Source organism: Chiloscyllium plagiosum, chromosome 15, assembly GCF_004010195.1.
Source record: "Chiloscyllium plagiosum isolate BGI_BamShark_2017 chromosome 15, ASM401019v2, whole genome shotgun sequence".
In the NCBI taxonomy this organism is placed as follows: Eukaryota; Metazoa; Chordata; class Chondrichthyes; order Orectolobiformes; family Hemiscylliidae; genus Chiloscyllium; species Chiloscyllium plagiosum.
Window position 1 is genome coordinate 68,562,322 of NC_057724.1, and position 18,431 is coordinate 68,580,752.

The 18,431-nt window shown below is 43.4% G+C and overlaps 1 protein-coding gene and 1 long non-coding RNA gene across 8 annotated transcripts in view; one reads left to right on the plus strand and one right to left on the minus strand.

Moving 5' to 3' along the window:
* LOC122557423 overlaps positions 1 to 1,365 on the minus strand; it is an 18,693-nt gene extending 17,328 nt beyond the window's left edge. The window contains exon 1 of the long non-coding RNA XR_006313824.1: positions 1,283 to 1,365. This is a non-coding gene — a long non-coding RNA (uncharacterized LOC122557423). The remainder of the gene's footprint in view (positions 1 to 1,282) is intronic.
* The window catches only part of npas2 (neuronal PAS domain protein 2), a 268,594-nt gene extending 253,478 nt beyond the window's left edge, over positions 1 to 15,116 (plus strand). For 5 of the 7 annotated variants that reach the window (XM_043705131.1, XM_043705132.1, XM_043705130.1 and 2 more), the window contains 4 exons: positions 1,218 to 1,417; positions 5,564 to 5,656; positions 8,309 to 8,498; positions 10,949 to 12,431. In XM_043705131.1, the coding sequence (XP_043561066.1) occupies positions 1,218 to 1,417; positions 5,564 to 5,656; positions 8,309 to 8,498; positions 10,949 to 11,113 (648 nt within the window). In that variant the 3' untranslated portion in view covers positions 11,114 to 12,431. Of the gene's footprint in view, positions 1 to 1,217; positions 1,418 to 5,563; positions 5,657 to 8,308; positions 8,499 to 10,948; positions 12,432 to 14,132 lie in introns of those variants that run through there. The other 2 variants (XM_043705135.1, XM_043705134.1) reach the window with 2 other exon arrangements.
* Positions 15,117 to 18,431: the final 3,315 nt, after the last annotated feature.

Here is an 18,431-nt window from a genome sequence, read left to right on the forward strand (position 1 = left end):
CCACCAGTACCCCTCTCTTATTATCAGTTTGAGACCCAGATTGTTTAAATTCTGGGCCTGCATTTAAATTCCACTGGCTCAGAGCAACTGGCTGACACTTGATGTTGGAGAGGGAAAATATACGATTTCTCTTTGCAGCTCACAGCAACAGCACAGCTACAAGGCCCCTTGTATTCCTCAACAGTGTGTTAATTCTGACTTTAGTTTATTGTACATGTGTTGCATCTGGAATAGGTGGCTTGAGCTCCTTGTAGCAGTTCCTTTGGGATTGATGTCTGTTTATAATGGTTGTGTATTAAATGCTGATGTTCTTCTGGTGGTTATTAAATATTCACCCAACTATTTGTCCTTAATATTCTTCCAGCTATGAAGGATGATGGCCATACATTAATATATCCATTAAGATTGGGGTGGTGAGGATGCCTTCACACTGCACACTTTGGCTGATAGCTGAACAGGCTAATCCTTGAGAGACAGGTATGGCACATGAAGATACCAGGCATCATTAAGAGTTGATAGATGGAAATGTGTTGCTGGAAAAGCGCAGCAGGTCAGGCATCATCTAGGGAACAGGAGAATCGACGTTTCGGGCATTAGCCCTTCTTCAGGAATGAGGGAAGCTTTCCTAACCTGCACTGCCTTCCTAACCTGCGAATTCAGCACCGCCTTCCTAACCTGCAATCTTCTTCCCGCCCTCTCCGCCCCCCCCCCAGTCTGACCTATCACCCTCACCTTGACCTCTTTCCACCTATCACATTTCCGACGCCCCTCCCCCAAGTCCCTCCTCCCTACCTTTTATTTCAGAGTATAACCGTTGGTGAGCTGCAGATCAGATGGGTGAATCTAAACTGCTATCAGACTGGGTAAAGTCAGAAGTCTGACAACACCAGGTTATAGTGCAACAGATTTATTTGAGATCACAAGCTTTCAGAGCACTGCCCCTCTGTCAGGTGAACTGTCATTGCAGTATGTTACATAGTGGAGTCAAATTGTTTCAGAATTAGGCAAAATATACAACAGATGCGATGAAGTTTGTACTGCTTTACCAGTGATATCTGCTTGTTTAAAAATAAAATGACTGTCCCAATAATGGCTTGACACTGGATGAATCAGGGTAGTTCCTCTTTAATGGCAGCATGCCTAATTCCATTGGGAACAAACACTTTGTAATTGGAAACCTACCGTACAAGAGTTAACTCATCGTTCATTTTCTGCAGGTTCAGCAGCAATTCGTGAAAGGAAGTCAACTGCAACAAGCCAGTTTGCAAATTCACTCACATACCAGTCGGGTCACGCCACTCTTCGGTAACCCCATGATGTTTGCCCAGACTCCGACAGTGCCCTGTCCTATTCCACTACCGTCTGACGTTAGTCAGAGCCACTCAACTCCAGAATATGGGCACGACCGACAACTCAGGTACAATTGTTGCATACGTTGATAGCTGAGGAAAGACCAATTAATTTGAATCACATGCAGTAGCCAGAGCAGTGTCCAAAGTTGATTGCTACAACTTAACAAGACCACACTTTCTAACGTTACTAATATTTCAAAGGATACAAACTCCACATCTGTCCGTAAAGTAAGAGTTAATAAATAAAACCAGGATCTTTCTCAGCTCAGAACTTATTCCTATTGCTGGTTAGATTATTTAAATGATTCAGCAAACAGACCAATGAGTTCTTAAAGTTAACCACAGGGCTACATTCCTCTAAAGTACCTATTGGTATGTTGCACTGTTTCCAGAGCACAGTCCCTCAAGAGTTCCATATAGAAATATGATCGACTTTGAGAGCTGTTACTTTTGTCTATATGACAGATGATCTGACGTCTATAACAGATCAGTTCTATTTTTATTTGCTGTTCCCACTAAGACTACTTTGGTCACAAGATTAATCTGTAACTGCATCATAGTTTACAATCCTGCAACATTTTGACTGCAACCTCTTACCTTGTAGATGACTCTATTTTCTAATACCTTTATTGGATTCTTAGCCCATATTTGCATGGGTCAACATGTTAGCATAGGAGCTATCCTTACTGCTGTCCTCATCGAAATATGACCCTTTGGCTACATCACTCACAGGCTCTGGGTCTAAATGATAATGACTGTTACACTAAGATGCAACAGTTTGCCAAACATAATGTTTGGATGAATGCTGTAGGCATCATTGAGACCATAGTGTTTGTGTTTTGTTATTGCCCAGTTCTCCCTCCACCAGCCTCCCTGATTGTGCACCTTGGCAGAGGCTGGAGCTTGTTCTCCTCTTCAACCCTGAGCTGTGTTTTCTGTCACCATCGAAACTATTTCCATTATCTTGCTCCTGAAGTCACAGAGTAATAGAGTCATAGGGCATGTAAACGGACCCTTTGATCCAACCAGTCCATGCCAAATATAATCCCAAACTAAACTAGTCCCACTTTCCTGGCCCACATCCCTCCAAACGTTTCTTATTCATGTACTTATCCACATGTCTTTTAAACGTTGTAATTGTAACCAGATCCACCACTTCCTCAGGAAGTTCATTCCACATGCGAACCACCCTCTGTGTAATAAATGTGCCCCTCATGACTTTCAAATCTCACCCACATGCATACTCGCATATGAGGACACAAATTGCTCAGCTGCACACTAATTAACCCTCTCCTCCATCGCATGTCAATCAGAACTCTGTAACCCATGGCCTTTCCCACAAAGTGTTGCAAACCAATCACCACTTTCCCATTGAAGCCAAGACCCACTTGATGATTCCTGCCCTTATTTACAAATCGTTCCATGTTCTGGTCAACTCTATTTGAAGAGTCTCATCTATACCACAGGCACCAATGTATTTTGCCAATCTGTCTGACTGAACAGTCCAGTTTGTGTCCCAGGCAGCCTCATTCCCTCAACAGCAACCAAACTTGCAGGAATTACCCTCCTGTCCTTGGTAATTCCCTTCCAAAACCACCTCATCTTGCTAATCTTTTCATTAAGGTAAACATCTGCTGGACCTTGCCTTTGACTCTCCCTCCCTTCCTCATGTACTATATTCCAATGCCCACTTCTCTCTCTTTGAACATTTCAAGTTTAACAGGTGCTAAATAATTATTTTTTGAACTCATTCAGAGTGTAGGGATCCTATAGTTCCCTTTGCTATCTGTATGACAATCTTTTGACGAGCCAAGTCAACTTGCCAACCAACCAGCACCATGTTCTCCTGCAGTACAAACTGTTGTGATCCTTTGACATTTGGCATTCTTGCATTTGTCCCAATGAGTGAAAAATTAAAAACCTGAACAACGTGTCTCTTTTTCCATCAATGAATAATGTCATTTGGCATTTGGTCAGCACTAAATTAAGCTTGGTCTCCCATCATGTTCTTTTTAAATCCTGCAAATAATATATATTCAGAAGCACTTCAATGCTTGTATATTGCTGTTGTGGAAAACTGGCATAATTATGAAACCTGTCAGATGTTATTAAACGTTGAATTACTTTTATCATGTAGTGACAATTTGCAAGTATATTTAGTCAATGTCACTGTATAAGACCATAAGACATAGGAATGGAAGTAAGGCCATTCGGCCCATCGAGTCCACTCCGCCATTCAATCATGGCTGATGGGCATTTCAATTCCACTTACTCTCATTCTCCCTGTAACCCTTAATTCCTTGTGACATCAAGAATTTATCAATCTCTGCCTTGAAGCCATTTAGCGTCCCGGCCTCCACTGCACTCCACGGCAATGATTTCCACAGGCCCACCACTCTCTGGCTGAAGAAATGTCTCCGCATTTCTGTTCTGAATTGACCCCCCTCTAGCTCTAAGGCTGTGCCCACGGGTCCTAGTCTCCTCGCCTAACGGAAACAATTTCTGAGCGTCCACCCTTTCCAAGCTATGTATTATCTTGTAAGTTTCTGTTAGATTTCCCCTTAACCTTCTAAACACCAATGAATACAATCCCAGGATCCTCAGCCGTTCCTCATATGTTAGACTTACCATTCCAGGGATCATCCGTGTAAATCTCCGCTGGACACGCTCCAGTGCCAGTATGTCCCTCCTGAGGTGTGGGGCCCAAAACTGGACACAGTACTCCAAATGGGGCCTAACCAGAGCTTTATAAAGTCTCAGTAGCACATTGCTGCTTTTATATTCCACCTCTCTTGAGATAAATGACAACATTGCATTCGCTTTCTTAATCATGTTTACCTTTAGAGAATCCTCGACTAGCACTCCCAGATCCCTTTGTACTTTGGCTTTATGAATTTTCTCACCATTTAGAAAGTAGTCCATACTTGTATCTATCTGTGGAAAGTTGTCATTAAGGTTGTAAACTGGAAAGAACGGTTTTTAGTAATAAAAACAGGAGGTGCTGGAAATACCCAGCCAGTCTGGCAACATCAGTAGAGAGAGAAATGAGATTTTTTTTATTTACATGGGATGTGAGTGTCACTGGCTGGTCCAGCATTTATTGCCTGTTTCTTTTATTTTGTTCACTTGTGGGATGTGGGACTTGTCTGGACCAGCACTTATTGCCCATCCCTAGTTGCTCTTGAGAAGGTGGTGGTGAGCTGCCTTCTTGAATCACTGCAGTCCACCACCTATGAGTTGACCCACAATGCCCTTAGGTAGAGAATTCCAGGATTTTGGCCCAGTGACAGTGAAGGAATGGCAATATATTCCCAAGGATGGTGAGTGGCTGGGAAGGGAACTTGCAGGTGGTGGTATTCTCATGTATCTGCTGCCCTTGTCCTTCTAGATGGAGGTGGTCATGGGTTTGAAAGGTGTGGATCTTTGGCGAATTTCTGCCTTGCATCTTGTAGATGGTACACACTGCTGCTACTGAGCATCAGTGGTGGAGGAAGTGGATGCTTGTGGATGTGGTGCCAATCAAGCAGCTGCTTTGTCACTTGACCTGAATAGCTTGCCAGGGCCATTTTAGAAGAAGATGAAGAGTCACATTGCTATGGATCTGGAGCCACATGTAGGCCAGACAGGGTAAGAATGGCAGATTTCCTTCCCTAAAGGGCATTAGTGAACCAGATGAATTTTTACGACAAGCATTACCATGGTTGCTATTAGGCCAGCTTCTTTTTAAGTTTCAAATATTATTGAAGTCAAATGTCACCATTTAGGTCTCAAAGCTATGACTCCAGAACGTTAGCTTGGAGCTCTGCATTACTAGCATTATGACCACAATACCACTACCTCCAGTAAAGTAGTTGTTTGAATGGTTCATATTTGACTCCAAACATTAACTCAGTTTCTCCCCTCACAGATGCTGCCAAACCTAATGAGATATTCCTCCATCTTGTTTTTATTTCAGATCTCCAGTATTTGCAGTTTTTGCCTTTATTAAATATTGCTAGTGGTCCATTTAAGGTTGTAACTCAACATTACAGTTTTGCTCATGTACATAAACGTTACATCCAATGTCCAGAACCTAACCTGAACTGCTCCGAGACAGTACAGCTCTGTTCAGCAGCCAATACCTATCAGCCGAGTGAAGAATATTCCACACACACCTTCCACAAAGAGGAAAGAGACGTTTTACTGTTATTTTTCACTTGGCTCTTTTCCAGATTATTTTTTAATCAACCCATTCATCCCATAATGCCAAACAACAGTGGGACGGAACAGCCATCTCAGAATAACACAGCAAGAGAACAAGCCAAGTAAGCATTTCAATATTGTCTCAGAACATTGCTGGATAAATATACAGCAGGCTCCTGAAAGCACTGGATGCAAGAGTCTGGAAATCACCGTGAACCATGTTGTTATACTGATGTGTTCAGAAGAAGGATCACTGGACCTGAAACATTAACTTTGTTTCTCTCTCCGCAGATGCTGAGCTCTCCAGCAGTTTCTAATTTTGTTTCAGAATGGTAGCATCTGCAGTTCTTTGTTTTATTTCACCAGTGATTGTATTGATTCTGGATCAGTGGTGCTGGAAGAGCACAGCAATTCAGGCAGCATCCGAGGACAGGCAAAATCGACGTTTCGGGCAAAAGCCCTTCATCAGGAATAAAGGCAGAGAACCTGAAGCGTGGAGAGATAAGCTAGAGGAGGGTAGGGGTGGGGAGAGAGTGGCATAGAGTACAATAGGTCAGTGGGGAAGGAGATGAAGGTGATAGGTCAGGGAAGAGAGGGTGGAGTGGATAGGTGGAAAACGAGCTGGGCAGGTCGGACAAGTCCGGACAGGTCAGGGGATCGAGTTTCTGGAGGTTAGAAGCTAGGATGAGGTGGGGGAACGGGAAATGAGGAAACTGTTGAAATCCACACTGATGCCCTGGGGTTGAAGTGTTCCGAGGCGGAAGATAAGGCGTTCTTCCTCCAGGCGTCTGGTGGTGAGGGAGCGGCAGTGGAGGAGGCCCAGGACCTGCAAGTCTGGGAGGAGCGATATCAAGGAGCGAATTTCCCTGCTCTTTCGATGCGGAGGAGGTGTGGGCGCAGGTTTTACAGTTCCTGCGGTGGCAGGGGAATGTGCCAGGATGGGAGGGTGGGTCGTAGGGGGGCATGGACCTGACCAGGTAGTCACGGTCTTTGCGGAAGGCGGAGAGGGGTGGGGAGGGAAATATATCCCTGGTGGTGGGGTCTGTTTGGAGGTGGCGGAAATGTCGGCGGATGATTTGGTTTATGCGAAGGTTGGTAGGGTGGAAGGTGAGCACCAGGGGCGTTCTGTCCTTGTTGCGGTTGGAGGGGTTGGGTCTGAGGGCGGAGGTGCGGGATGTGGATGAGGATGGTTTGGGGGCATCTTTAACCACGTGGGAAGAGAAATTGCGGTCTCTAAAGAAGGAGGCCATCTGGTGTGTTCTATGGTGGAACCGCCATTGAGTCCAGCTCTGTACAAATATCTATTACTGATACCAGATGCAAATTACTTATGTCCAATGAGACAGTGTCACAGTGGTAATGATTTCCCTCGCACAAATCCATGCTTACTATTCCTACTCATCCTAGTCTCTCTAAATGCATGCAAATCTGATCTTTCAGAATCACCTTCAAAACGTGCCCATTACCAATGTTGGGCTCACAGGTCAATAGTTCCCAAGCTTCTCCCTACTGCCTTTCTTAAATAAAGGCACAATGTTAGCCACCATCCAGTCCTGCTGCACCCCCCCCCCCCCATGGTTATAGATGACACAAATATTTCTGCTAGGGGGCCCACAATGTCCTCCCTAATTTACCATAACATCCTGGGATACACTTGATCAGGTCTTGGAGACTTTATCCTCCTTCATGTTTTCTAAGACTTCCAGCACTTTCTCTTCTGAAATGTAGACGAGTAATGCAAGACTTGGAACTGGTTTGGAAACATGTGCTTCTATCTACCATGGCAGCTTGGGGAATTTAAATTCACTGAGTCACTACATCTGGAATAAAATGTTAGCCTCATTAATAATGACCATGAAACTACAGGCCTGTCATTAAATTACTAATTGGTTTAGGAATGTCCTTCAGGAAGATATCTAGAGTCATATAATGTGGAAACAAACCCTTTGGCCCAACTAGTCAACCCTAATCATGTTCCCAAACTAAACTATCCCGAAGATGTGCAGGTCAGGTGAATTGGCCATGCTAAATTTCCTGTAGTGTTAGGTGCATTAGTCAGAGGGAAATGGGTCTGGGTGGGTTTCTCTTTGGAGGGTCAGTGTGGACTTGTTGGGCCGAAGGACCTGTTTCCACATTGTAGAGAATCTATTCCCACTTGCCTGCATTTAGCCCATATCCCTCCAAACCCATCCAAATGTCTTTTAAATGTTGTAACTGTACCTGCATCCATTATTTTCTCCAGCAGTTTATTCCACACATGAAGCATTCCTGTGTAAAAAATGTTGGCCCTCATGTCCTTTTCAACTCTTTCTTATCTCACTTTAAAAACATGTTCCCTAGTTTTGAAATCACCCAGCTTTGGGAAAAGAACTTTGCTATTCACCTGATATATGCCGGAGTCAAAGTGTGACAGTTTCCTTCTTAAAGGACATTAGTGAACCATTTGGGGCTTTCCAACAATTGACAACAATTTCACTGTTATCATTAGACTCTTAATTCCAGATTTTTTTTTTACATTGTGATTATGGATATTTAATGCTTAGTTTGTGCACTGACAACCACATATGAAACTGGAGTATCACAGAGGCCCTGAAAAACTCTACTATCTAGCATTCCTTTAAACAATTTAAGTTATTGTTACATCGATGTGTAAACAATTGGTCTGCTGCGGGTTATCACTGACCAGATCATGTTAAACCAATTAGATACATTGAACAATTCTTAAGTGTATCAGATGTTCAGTGAATCCTACTTTGTGAATTCTGTATTTTCAGATTTATCCAAGATCAGCAGATGCTGACGGCACTAACAATGCAGCCAACCAGCTGTAGTGCAATCATCGTCCCTTCTCCAAGTTCCATGGCCATCCAGCATCCAGGTTTCTCTTCACACCAGCAAGCCTCTATTCAACAGCAACACAGCCATCATCCCCTGCAGCTTCAGCAGCAACATCAATATCTTCAGGTACCAAGTCCCATCACAGTCTGTAAACCACAATGGGAAACAGTACTTTCAGGAAGCAGGCAGCTAGCAGTCTTACCAGCAGCGGAATATTCTGCGATCTCATTGACGCAAGAAAATTCATGAGAATTTATTTCCCTTCAAAACAAGGGAAACTAAGTTTTAAACTGACGTTGATTTTGTTTAAGAAAAAAACTTTGATAATTCCAGTTTTGCAAACTATCACCCCATCAACAACCCCTTGAGGGTCCTTGAATATATTATTGCCTCACTAATCTATGCTCAGTTTTCTCACAAAGTCATCTCTCAATTAGTATTATATTGCTGCTACAGAACCAAGTGATTCTCTCAAAGGTACAATGTGTTATTGGGACAAAGGTGAACTATTGCTTCCCTTCTTCTCATCTTCCTGAACCAGTCTGTAGCTTTTAACATTGTTGACCATGGAGGGGAGGGGCTCCAATGCCCCTCCACTTGTCCAGCTTGATGGAACTGCATTTCCTAGTTCCATCCTTAACTGTCCAGTCACAGTCCGAAAGTCACCTACAATGATGATGCTTCCTGCTCTTGCTTCCTTACCTCAGCTGCCTTTTCCCAATGGATCTATCCTCAGTCCCCTCCCCTTTGCCATCTATTTCCTTCAATTAAACATTGGGAAAATTGAATAGATTGTTTTTACTCCCCCTTGCAAATTCCATTCCCTAGCTATTGATTCCATCTCTCTTTCTGCCAATGGTCTGAAACTAAGCCAATCTTTTCACACCATTGGTGACATATGTAATTCAAAGATGAACATTTGATGATTTTCCCCACTCTGTCACATTGCTTGACTTCATGCTTGCCTCAGCTGTTTTGCTGCTGAAATCCTCATACATGCCTTTTTTACTTCTAGATTTAAAGGATTCCAATGCACTTCTGGCTGATCACACATTCTACCCAGTCTAAACTCAACAGCATCTGTAACAGGTTATCCCCATGCTTAATGATCGACAGCAGTTCTCAGAGAAACAATTTTTTTCAAAAGTTTCATCCTTATTTCCAGTTTTCTACCCGACCCCTTGCTCCCCAACAACTCTGTAATTTCCTCCAGACATTCCCCTCTCTGAGATGTCTGCAACCATCTAATTCTGGCCTCTTGATTAGATCTAATTTTGATCACATCTTCATTAGTGGTGTGCCTTCAGTTGCCTAGGACCCAAGGCGCTGGAATCTCTTTCCTGCATCATTCCCCACATCATTGCTGGCTCTGATTCACTGTCACTTTTCAGCCTTTTGCTCATGTGTCCTGGGGAAGGCTGGCTGCTGGCCTGGTAAGTGCCTGAGTGGGACACGATGTGGTGAGCCTATTGAAGCAGGGTCTGACCTGCCTGCAGCTGTGACTCCCATTGCTTCCAGAAGATTCTGCTCTTCCCCTTTGTTTCCGCTTGTCAAAATAATTCATGATTTTCAACACTTCTGTCACTTCCCCCTGTAATTTTCTGATTTCAGGAGAAAGGTCCCAGTTTCATTGACTCTCTCCACATAACTGAAGTCCCTCGTCTGGTGTAGATCTAGCAAATCCCTTCTGCATTGTCTAAATGCTTTTGAGGTGGCCTCATTGGTCACACTGCAATAATTTGTTTTTAAAACCCCAAATTCTCAGCCACTTGGTGATGCAATGACCCACCTGCTTTCCAAATGCAGATGCAATGTGGCTACATCCCCTGTTTTCTTACCTTGCGCTATGCCATAAGGTGTGAGACACAAAATCGAGGCTTGATCTTCATTATGGCAGCCAGTTTGGGTCATGTTAATGGCGAGAGCACTGTGTGCAATTCAAGATGTACTTCTGTAGAGGGAGTGCAGCATCAGTTCACCCAGACTAATTTCTGGGATGGCACCTTTGTCCAATGAGAGATTGATTTGGCTCTAATTACTGTAGTTTGGAAAAATACAAGAGGAGATCTCAGTGAAATGTATAAAGTTCTGACAGAGTTGGGTAGGCTAATCCAGGGATGATGTTTTCCCCCATCTTTGTTAGGAAGTTCAGAATGAGGGGTCTCCAAATACAGAGTCTGACATGTCAGATTGAAATGGTAAAAAAATTCTTCACTCAGAAGCTAGGGAACCTGTGGAATTTTCTACCACAGAGAGCTGTGGAGGTGAAGTTACTGAAAATGCATAAGGAAGAGATAGATTTCTTGAAGCTAAAGGTGCCAAGACATATGAGGGGAGAGCTGTCATGTGCCATTGAGACAGAGGATCAATCATGATTGTCTTGAAGGTTGGAACAGGCTTGATGGGCTGAATGGCCTATTGGTGCTCCCATCTTCTATACTTCGGCAGGTTACAGCTCTTGGGAAAAAGTAGATGGAAGCGATGGGGACTTGAAAACCTTTCTCTTACAAACTGATGTTTTTGATGTGGAGTTGGAATTAATCAATTGGTGACAAAATGTTTTTTTGTTTGTTTAGCAAGTGCCACTGAGTGGAATGATGCAAGGTGACCAATCGCAGCCTCTTTTCCTGGGATCAGCACCACAGGTGAACTTGGGCTACCTCTCACAACACCAAACCCGCGGGACACAGAGCAACACTAGCGGCCTCTCAGACCTCCCCAACATCCAGTTACCGCGGTAACCAAGGACAGTTGCAGAGGCAGACAACACGAGGGCTGCAAATTGGACATACCCCCACGGCACATCTGTGGGCAAAGGGCAAATGTTCATTCAACTGGTGGCTCATCCATGCCCAAGAGAAATGGGTGCCGGGAGGGCGCTTGGCTGAAGTATAGCAGAATCCCTGCAATGCAGAACGAGGTGAATGCCACAAAGAAAGCTGTTGCAAGCTGACAGCAAACTAAAAAAAAAATTTAAAAATCCTGATTCATCCTTCCTTCTCACTGAGACACTAAGTCCTGTTCATAGGAACCCACCAGAAGGAAGATTACAGATCGTCAGTCGAAACACTGGAGAGGTTTTGTAGACCCACTGCACGTTCCGCAGTGATCTTTCTCCCTAAAACACGGGCCTCTTGAGAGCTTGTCTTTTTGCCAAGCAAAATAATTATTCAGTAAATAGTCACCCCATTTGTCACAACTTGGAATGGCTGGTTATGGTATCGTGAATCGGTCAACAGCAGATAGGAGTCTTTTAAAAACTCACATGAGAACAGTATTTGTGACTAGATTGTCACAACAAAAAGCAGGCATCACTGGTAAAACGATGGCAAAGTGACCTTGTTAAAATCTGTGTTAACTGTTTTGTCAGGTGTTGCATTACATAGCCTACACTTGTCGATTGATGCTAATAGTTGCCAGTGGCAGGGAGTCGGATGTGATGCTGTGAAAATATTTCTGGTTGTACTTTAGTCACTTACAGCTAGCTAGACTTGCAAGACAAACTCACTGTAAATGCTACTCTGTCTACATTCTTTGAACAACGTGTTTATTTTCTAAATAGCTTTGAATACTTTATATTTTTTGAAGAAGACAATTATTCATATCCGACCACCACTAAGTGAAAATTGTAATCTTGTCTTGGTTCAGAGCCAAACGCTTCACTGTGGATCCTCCTACTACCGTACCACAATGGCCCAGATTTTGTGGATGCGGTGAAGAAATCGCATTCGCCCCTGACCTTGAACAAACCTGCCCTGAAGGATTGTGCAGTCTCTACAATGCGACCTTGACCTTTCCCCAGGGAATTTTAAATCTGCTAACCGGAACAGTGATCCTGGAAAGCAAGTCAGCAGCAATGAAGTATTCAGACAAAAAAATATCAAGAATTTGAAAGCACTTTTTATCAGTCACTTTTCAATTGAATTTTCAGGCAGCGGAATAAATTGGTTCAATTGAATTCAGACAGAATTAAAACAAGATACATGACCATAAGACATAGGAGCAGAAACTGGCCATTCAGCCCATCAAGTCTGTCCTGCCATTCAATTATGGCTGATAAGTTTCTCAACCTCACTCACCCACTTCTTCCCCATAACCCTTGATCCCCTTGACAATCAAGAACCTAGATATCTCTGCCTTAAATATACTCAATGACCTGCCCTCGACCGCCTTCTGTGGCAGTGAATTCCATAGATTTACCACTCCCTGTTTTTTGTAATCTCCATTCTAAAAGGTCTTCCCTTCACTGTAAGGCTATGCTCTCGGGTCCTAATCTTTCCTACCAATGGAAACATCTTCCCAACATCCACGCTGTCCAAACCGTTCAGTATTCTGTAAGTTTCAAATAGCTCATCCTTCTAAATTCCATCAAGTATAGATCCAGAGTCCTCAACATACCTCATATGTTAAGCTTTTCACTCCTGGGACTATTCACCTGAACCTCCTCTGAACCTGCTCCAGGGCCCAAAACTGTGTACATTATCCAGAGCCTTATAGAGCCTCAGAAGTATAACCCTGCTTTTACTTTCAAGTCCTCTCAAAATAAATGTCAACAATGGATTTGCTTTCTTAACTGCTGACTCAACCTGTAAGTTTACCTTGACAGAATCCTGGAATAGAACTCTCAAGTCTCTTTACACTTCAGACTTATGAGTTTTTTCCCCATTTAGAAAATAGTCTTTGCCTCTATTCTTCCTACCAAGGTGCATGACCTCACTTTCCCACATTGTACTCCATCTGCCACTTCTTTGCCCACTGTCCAAATCCTTCTGCAGCCTTCCCTGTCCCTCCACCTATCTTTGTCTTAAACTAGGCCAGAATGCCCTCAGTTCCTTCATCTAGATTGTTAATGTATAAAGTGAAAAGTTGTGCTCCCAATACTGAGCCTTACAGAATACCACTTGTCACGGGCTACCATCCTGAGAAGGACCCTTTTATCCTTACTCTCTGCTTTCTGCCAGACAGCCAAGCTTCTATCTATGCTAGCACCTTGCCTCTAACTCCATGGGCTCTTATCTTACTCAGTAGCCTCCTGTGCGGCACCTTGTCAAAGACCTTCTTGAAGTCCAGGTAGATAACATCCATTGGCTCTCCTTGATCTAACCTTCTTGTTACCTCCTCAGAGTACTTTAATAGATTTGTCAGGCATGACCTCCCCTTGATTAAACCATGCTGACTATGCCCTATTTTACTATATATTTCGAAGGGTATAAAGATGAACACACTTCTAAAAGGTAGGGAGAGTAGTAAAGAGGGGAGTCGTTGGGAGAGATGGTGGAGGGCAGGGTTTGTCTTTCAGCAGTCATCCTCTTTTCCTCCCTGCTCCACCTCCCTTCCCCGATGTTTGAACTGGGCGCTGCTACCTCTCAAAAGAGGGATCCCTCTGTTTAGGCTGCAGTGTTTATTTGGTGACCTTCGGAGGCACAACGGAGCCGTGCAACTACCGACTTGTCCTTGAGCCGCCAACAATTCCACTGGGGCTTCCTTGGAATCCCTACAGCATGGAAGCAGGCCATTCAGCCCATCGAGTCCACCCTCCGATCAGCATCCAACCCAGACCCACTCCTCCCGCCCTATCCCTGTAATCCTGCATTTCCCATTGCCAGTCCACCTAAGCTGCACATCGTTGGACCGTGGGAGGAAACCGCAGCACCCGGATGAAGGCCACACCGGAACAGGGAGAATGTGCAAACTCCACACAGACATGTTCTGAAGAAGATTCACTGCACTCAAAATGTTAACTCTGCTTTCTCTCCACAGATACTGCCAGACCTGCTGAGGTTCTCCACAAATTTCTGGGCCCAGTGATAATTGCTGTCACAGGTCCCATTGCAGAGACTCATTGACATCATGCAGGCACAGACAAACTTAATAGTGGGCTTTACTGGTACCAACAGACTAAAGTGCATCTTTATGTTGTGATCCAGTGGATTTAACCTTGCCCAATCTATCAGGCAATGATGACGAAATTCATTTTTCCCTCCCCACTGACCAGCTGAGTGTGTCCAGCATTGTCTATCCTTCCTCCACAAGTGGCTGCAAGTTTTGGCAGAGCAATGTTATCAGATTCATCATCACCACTGCAAAATCTGAGCCATTGAGACACTCTGCCAGCGTACTGTACACTGTGTGTAAACCGTAAAATGAGTTAGTGCATTATTTTTTTAAAGAAGATTCAGGTCTAATGGTAATTGACTCAGAATCAAATGCTCCCTGATTCTTTCAACAGTTAATACAATCTCAGGAACTGAAAATCCAAATGTTATTGAAAATTGCCTCTGCCACTTATCAAACATGCAACTCATATATAGAAGTTTTGTTTGTAAATTCAGAACAGAGAATTTGAGGTGGAGATCTGTGGCTTGTGAGCTCAATTCTGCTCTGAGGAAAAGTCCAAATGCACTTGAAAATGTCTGCCCATATTTTCTTCATTTATATAAGTCATTGTTTAGATTTGCCCATATAATGATCCATTTCCATTTTAAATGTTTTCTATGTGAGCATTCATCAGGTTTCATTATTACCAATGAGGGAACAGTCACAGTACAATAAATGTCTCTTACATACCCAATTCACACTGTTCAGCCATCCTTTCTGCTGCACCTAAGTCAGCCACTATTATGGTTCTTCTTAATTTAAACTTGACCAACATTCCTGAATCTTTGAAAACCGAATGAACTGTGGATGCTGGAAATCAGAAGCAAAAACAGAAATTGCTGTAAAAGCTCAGCAAGTCTGGCAGCAAGAGTTAACGTTTCGGGTCGAGTGACCCTTCCTCAGAATTCCTCAAGGGTCACGCGACCCAAAATGTTAACCCTTGCTGCCAGACCTACTGAGTTTTGCAATTTCTATTTAATCCTGAACCTTTTCCTTGTTGAGTCCGTATGGAAATATGGGATGATTCTATTGTTGTGGAAATAGAACTTTTAATCTGATTCATTAATCACCAATTACATATCTATTCATCCACCAATCCATTACCCCTCCTTTAGTAACATTTGCTAATTCCCGTACATCTTAGGACTCTGATGTTATTTATGTATAAACTAACACAGGCAATGTTTGAGATTTAAATTAAGCTCATCGAAATCTTACAACTGATAGCTCAGTCAATTCTCATAAATGATTAGTAAATTGATTAGATTAGATTCCCTACAGTGTGGAAACAGGCCCTTCGACCCAACCAGTCCACACCGACCCTCTGAAGAGTAACCCACCCAGACCCATTTCCCTCTTACTAATGCACCGAACACTATGGGCAATTTAACATGGCAATTCACCTAACCTGCACATCTTTGGACTGTGGGAGGAAACCAAAGCACCCAGAGGAAACCCATGCAGACACAGGGAGAATGCGCAAACTCCACACAGTCACCCGAGGCTGGAATTGAACCTGGGACGCTGGTGCGGTGAGGCAGCAGTGCTAGCCACTGAGCCACCATGCTGCCCCAAATGTTATTACACAGAGCACAAGGCTTTTGTTTTAAAATCTGGCATTGAGCAGAGTTAGAATGGAAAGCACACAAAATTCCATGAATGATTTGGTGTGCTTAATATGTTGGATGGCCTTACAGTTTAGTAGTCATTAAAGTTAAATCTCATTACCTGCCTGTGGGTTGCAATTATATTATCATGCGTCTGTTTTTCTTGACATGCATTTTGGGCATGTACCCCTTTAAAAGATCAGATGTTGCGATGGCCAATCAGATAGTGTGTCTGTTTACCTTAGACAAAGGTTAGGATATGCACTTTGGAGTCATTGTTTGTCTGCTTATATGTTGAACAAGTGGTGGGGTGTGTTATTTGATGTAAATGTTGTATGATATTAAATTCTGTACAAAAAATATCCTTATAATAGCAAATTAGTTTTATTTTGTATGATGTAATAGGTCATTTTGAATTTATGAATGTTCCTATTCATTGAAAATTTGCTACAAAAAAGTGTCTTATATGAAAAGGGGTGGGCAACTTGTGTCTTCATGTGAATAAATGACCTTTCCACAACTCCACTGTTGTTTATCTCCACATTTTGGCTGCTATTTTCTGCACAGGTTAGTTCAGAAATATAGCTGACTTCAAATATAAACATGATTCTTGGACAACTGACTCAAAGAGACAACAGTGTAAAAGCTACATGAAGAAAAGATACAAATTTTGCATTTCTGGCAGAGATCTTGAAAATGTTACCAGTGTCACAACACTTATTTTCTACTTTAAAAAAGTATTCACCATAATCCTAACCAGACCTTAGGTCTATCATTACAGAGAAACAACTTGGGGGTGGGAGGGTGGCACAGTGTCTCAACAGTTAGCACATGCTGCCTCACAGCACCAGGGATCCAGGTTTGATTCCAACCTCAGGTGACAGCCTGTGTGGAGTTTGCATGTGCTCCCCATGGCTTTCTGACAGTGCCTTATATTAAAAGGGGTGGGCAACCTATGTCCTTATGTAAATAAGTGACCTTTGCACAAAACCACATTGTTGATCTCTATGTTTTGGCTGCTATTTTCTGCATAGGTTAGTTCAGGAATACAGCTGACTTCAAATATAAACACAATTCATGGACAATTGACTCGAAGAGGCAATGGTTTCCTTCCACAATCCAAAGATGTGTGGGTTAGGTGGATTTAGCCATGCTAAGTTGCCCTGTATTGTACAGGAATGTGCAGACTAGGTGGGTTAGCCATGGTTACTATGGAGATAGGGAACATGTGTGGGTCAATCTTCAGATAGTCAGTGTGGACTTGATGGGCTGAATAGCCTGCTTCCACACTGTAGGGATTCTGTGGTAACAATCTGAGGGTCACCATGCCTCAGGCAAGGTTGAGAGAAGTGTCCTTCATGGTAACCTCAGTTGGTGCAGGAATTGAACCCATAATTTCTTTTATAATCATCCACAGGTTGTGGTTTCACTGTCCAGGCCAGCATTTATTGTCCATCCCCAATGGTATTGACGGCAGTTCAGAGTCATCCACACATTGCTGTTCACAACACCCCACACAACAAACCAGCCATCCACCTAACTGAGCTAACACCGCTAAACCACAAGGGCAGAATGAAGAGTTTGGTCGCAACATGCAGAACAATTTGAGTTGACCTTTTGAAAACAGGCTGGATGAAAGCTAAGGTTGATGCTATGGGGTCCTACAGTTGGGTGAAGGAAAATTGGGTGGAAACGATACCTTGGATGTCAATGCGTTCTCTTTCAACACGCAGTATTGCAGCACAGTCAATCTCAGGACATTACTCACAGCCAGTAAGTGCTTTCGAAGTTTAGTTACTATCATAATGCATGGGAATTTGTACACAGCAGCCAGCCACAAATAGTATCAAGATTAAATGATCAGCTAACCTTTTGTTTCCCTCATGGCGTTGGTTGAATTACGAATAGTAGTCAGGACGTGAGAACTTCTCTCAAATGGTGTCAGATGGAGGTGGAGACAGCTTGGTTCAACAACTTGTCAAAAACAACTTACCTCACCTTAAAGTACAGCAGTCTCAGTATGATACTCATTGATCAGCCTAGTTTATATGCTCAAATCTCTGGAGAACACCTCAAACTCTCAACCTTCTGTCTTGGAACCACGCATGCTGATAGAGTCATAGAGATGTACAGCATGGAAACAGACCCTTCGGTCCAACCCGTCCACGCCGACCAGATATCCCAACCCAAACTAGTCCAACCTGCCAGCACCCAGCCCATATCCCTCCAAACCCTTCCTATTCATATACCCATCCAGATGCCTCTTAAGTGTTGTAATTGTACACTTGGCTCATTCCAAACACGTACCACCCTCTGTGTGAAAACATTGCCCCTTAGGTCTCTTTTATATCTTTCCCCTCTCACCCTCAACCTAGTTCTGCACTCCCCGACCCCGGGCAAAAGACTTTGTCTATTTACACTGTCCATACCCCTCATAATTTTGTAAACCTCTATAAGGTCACCCCTCAGCCTCCGACGCTCCAGGGAAAACAGCCCCAGCTTGTTCAGCCTCTCCCTCTCCCTGTAGGCTCCCTAGCAACATCCTTGTAAATCTTTTCTGAACCTTTTCAAGCTT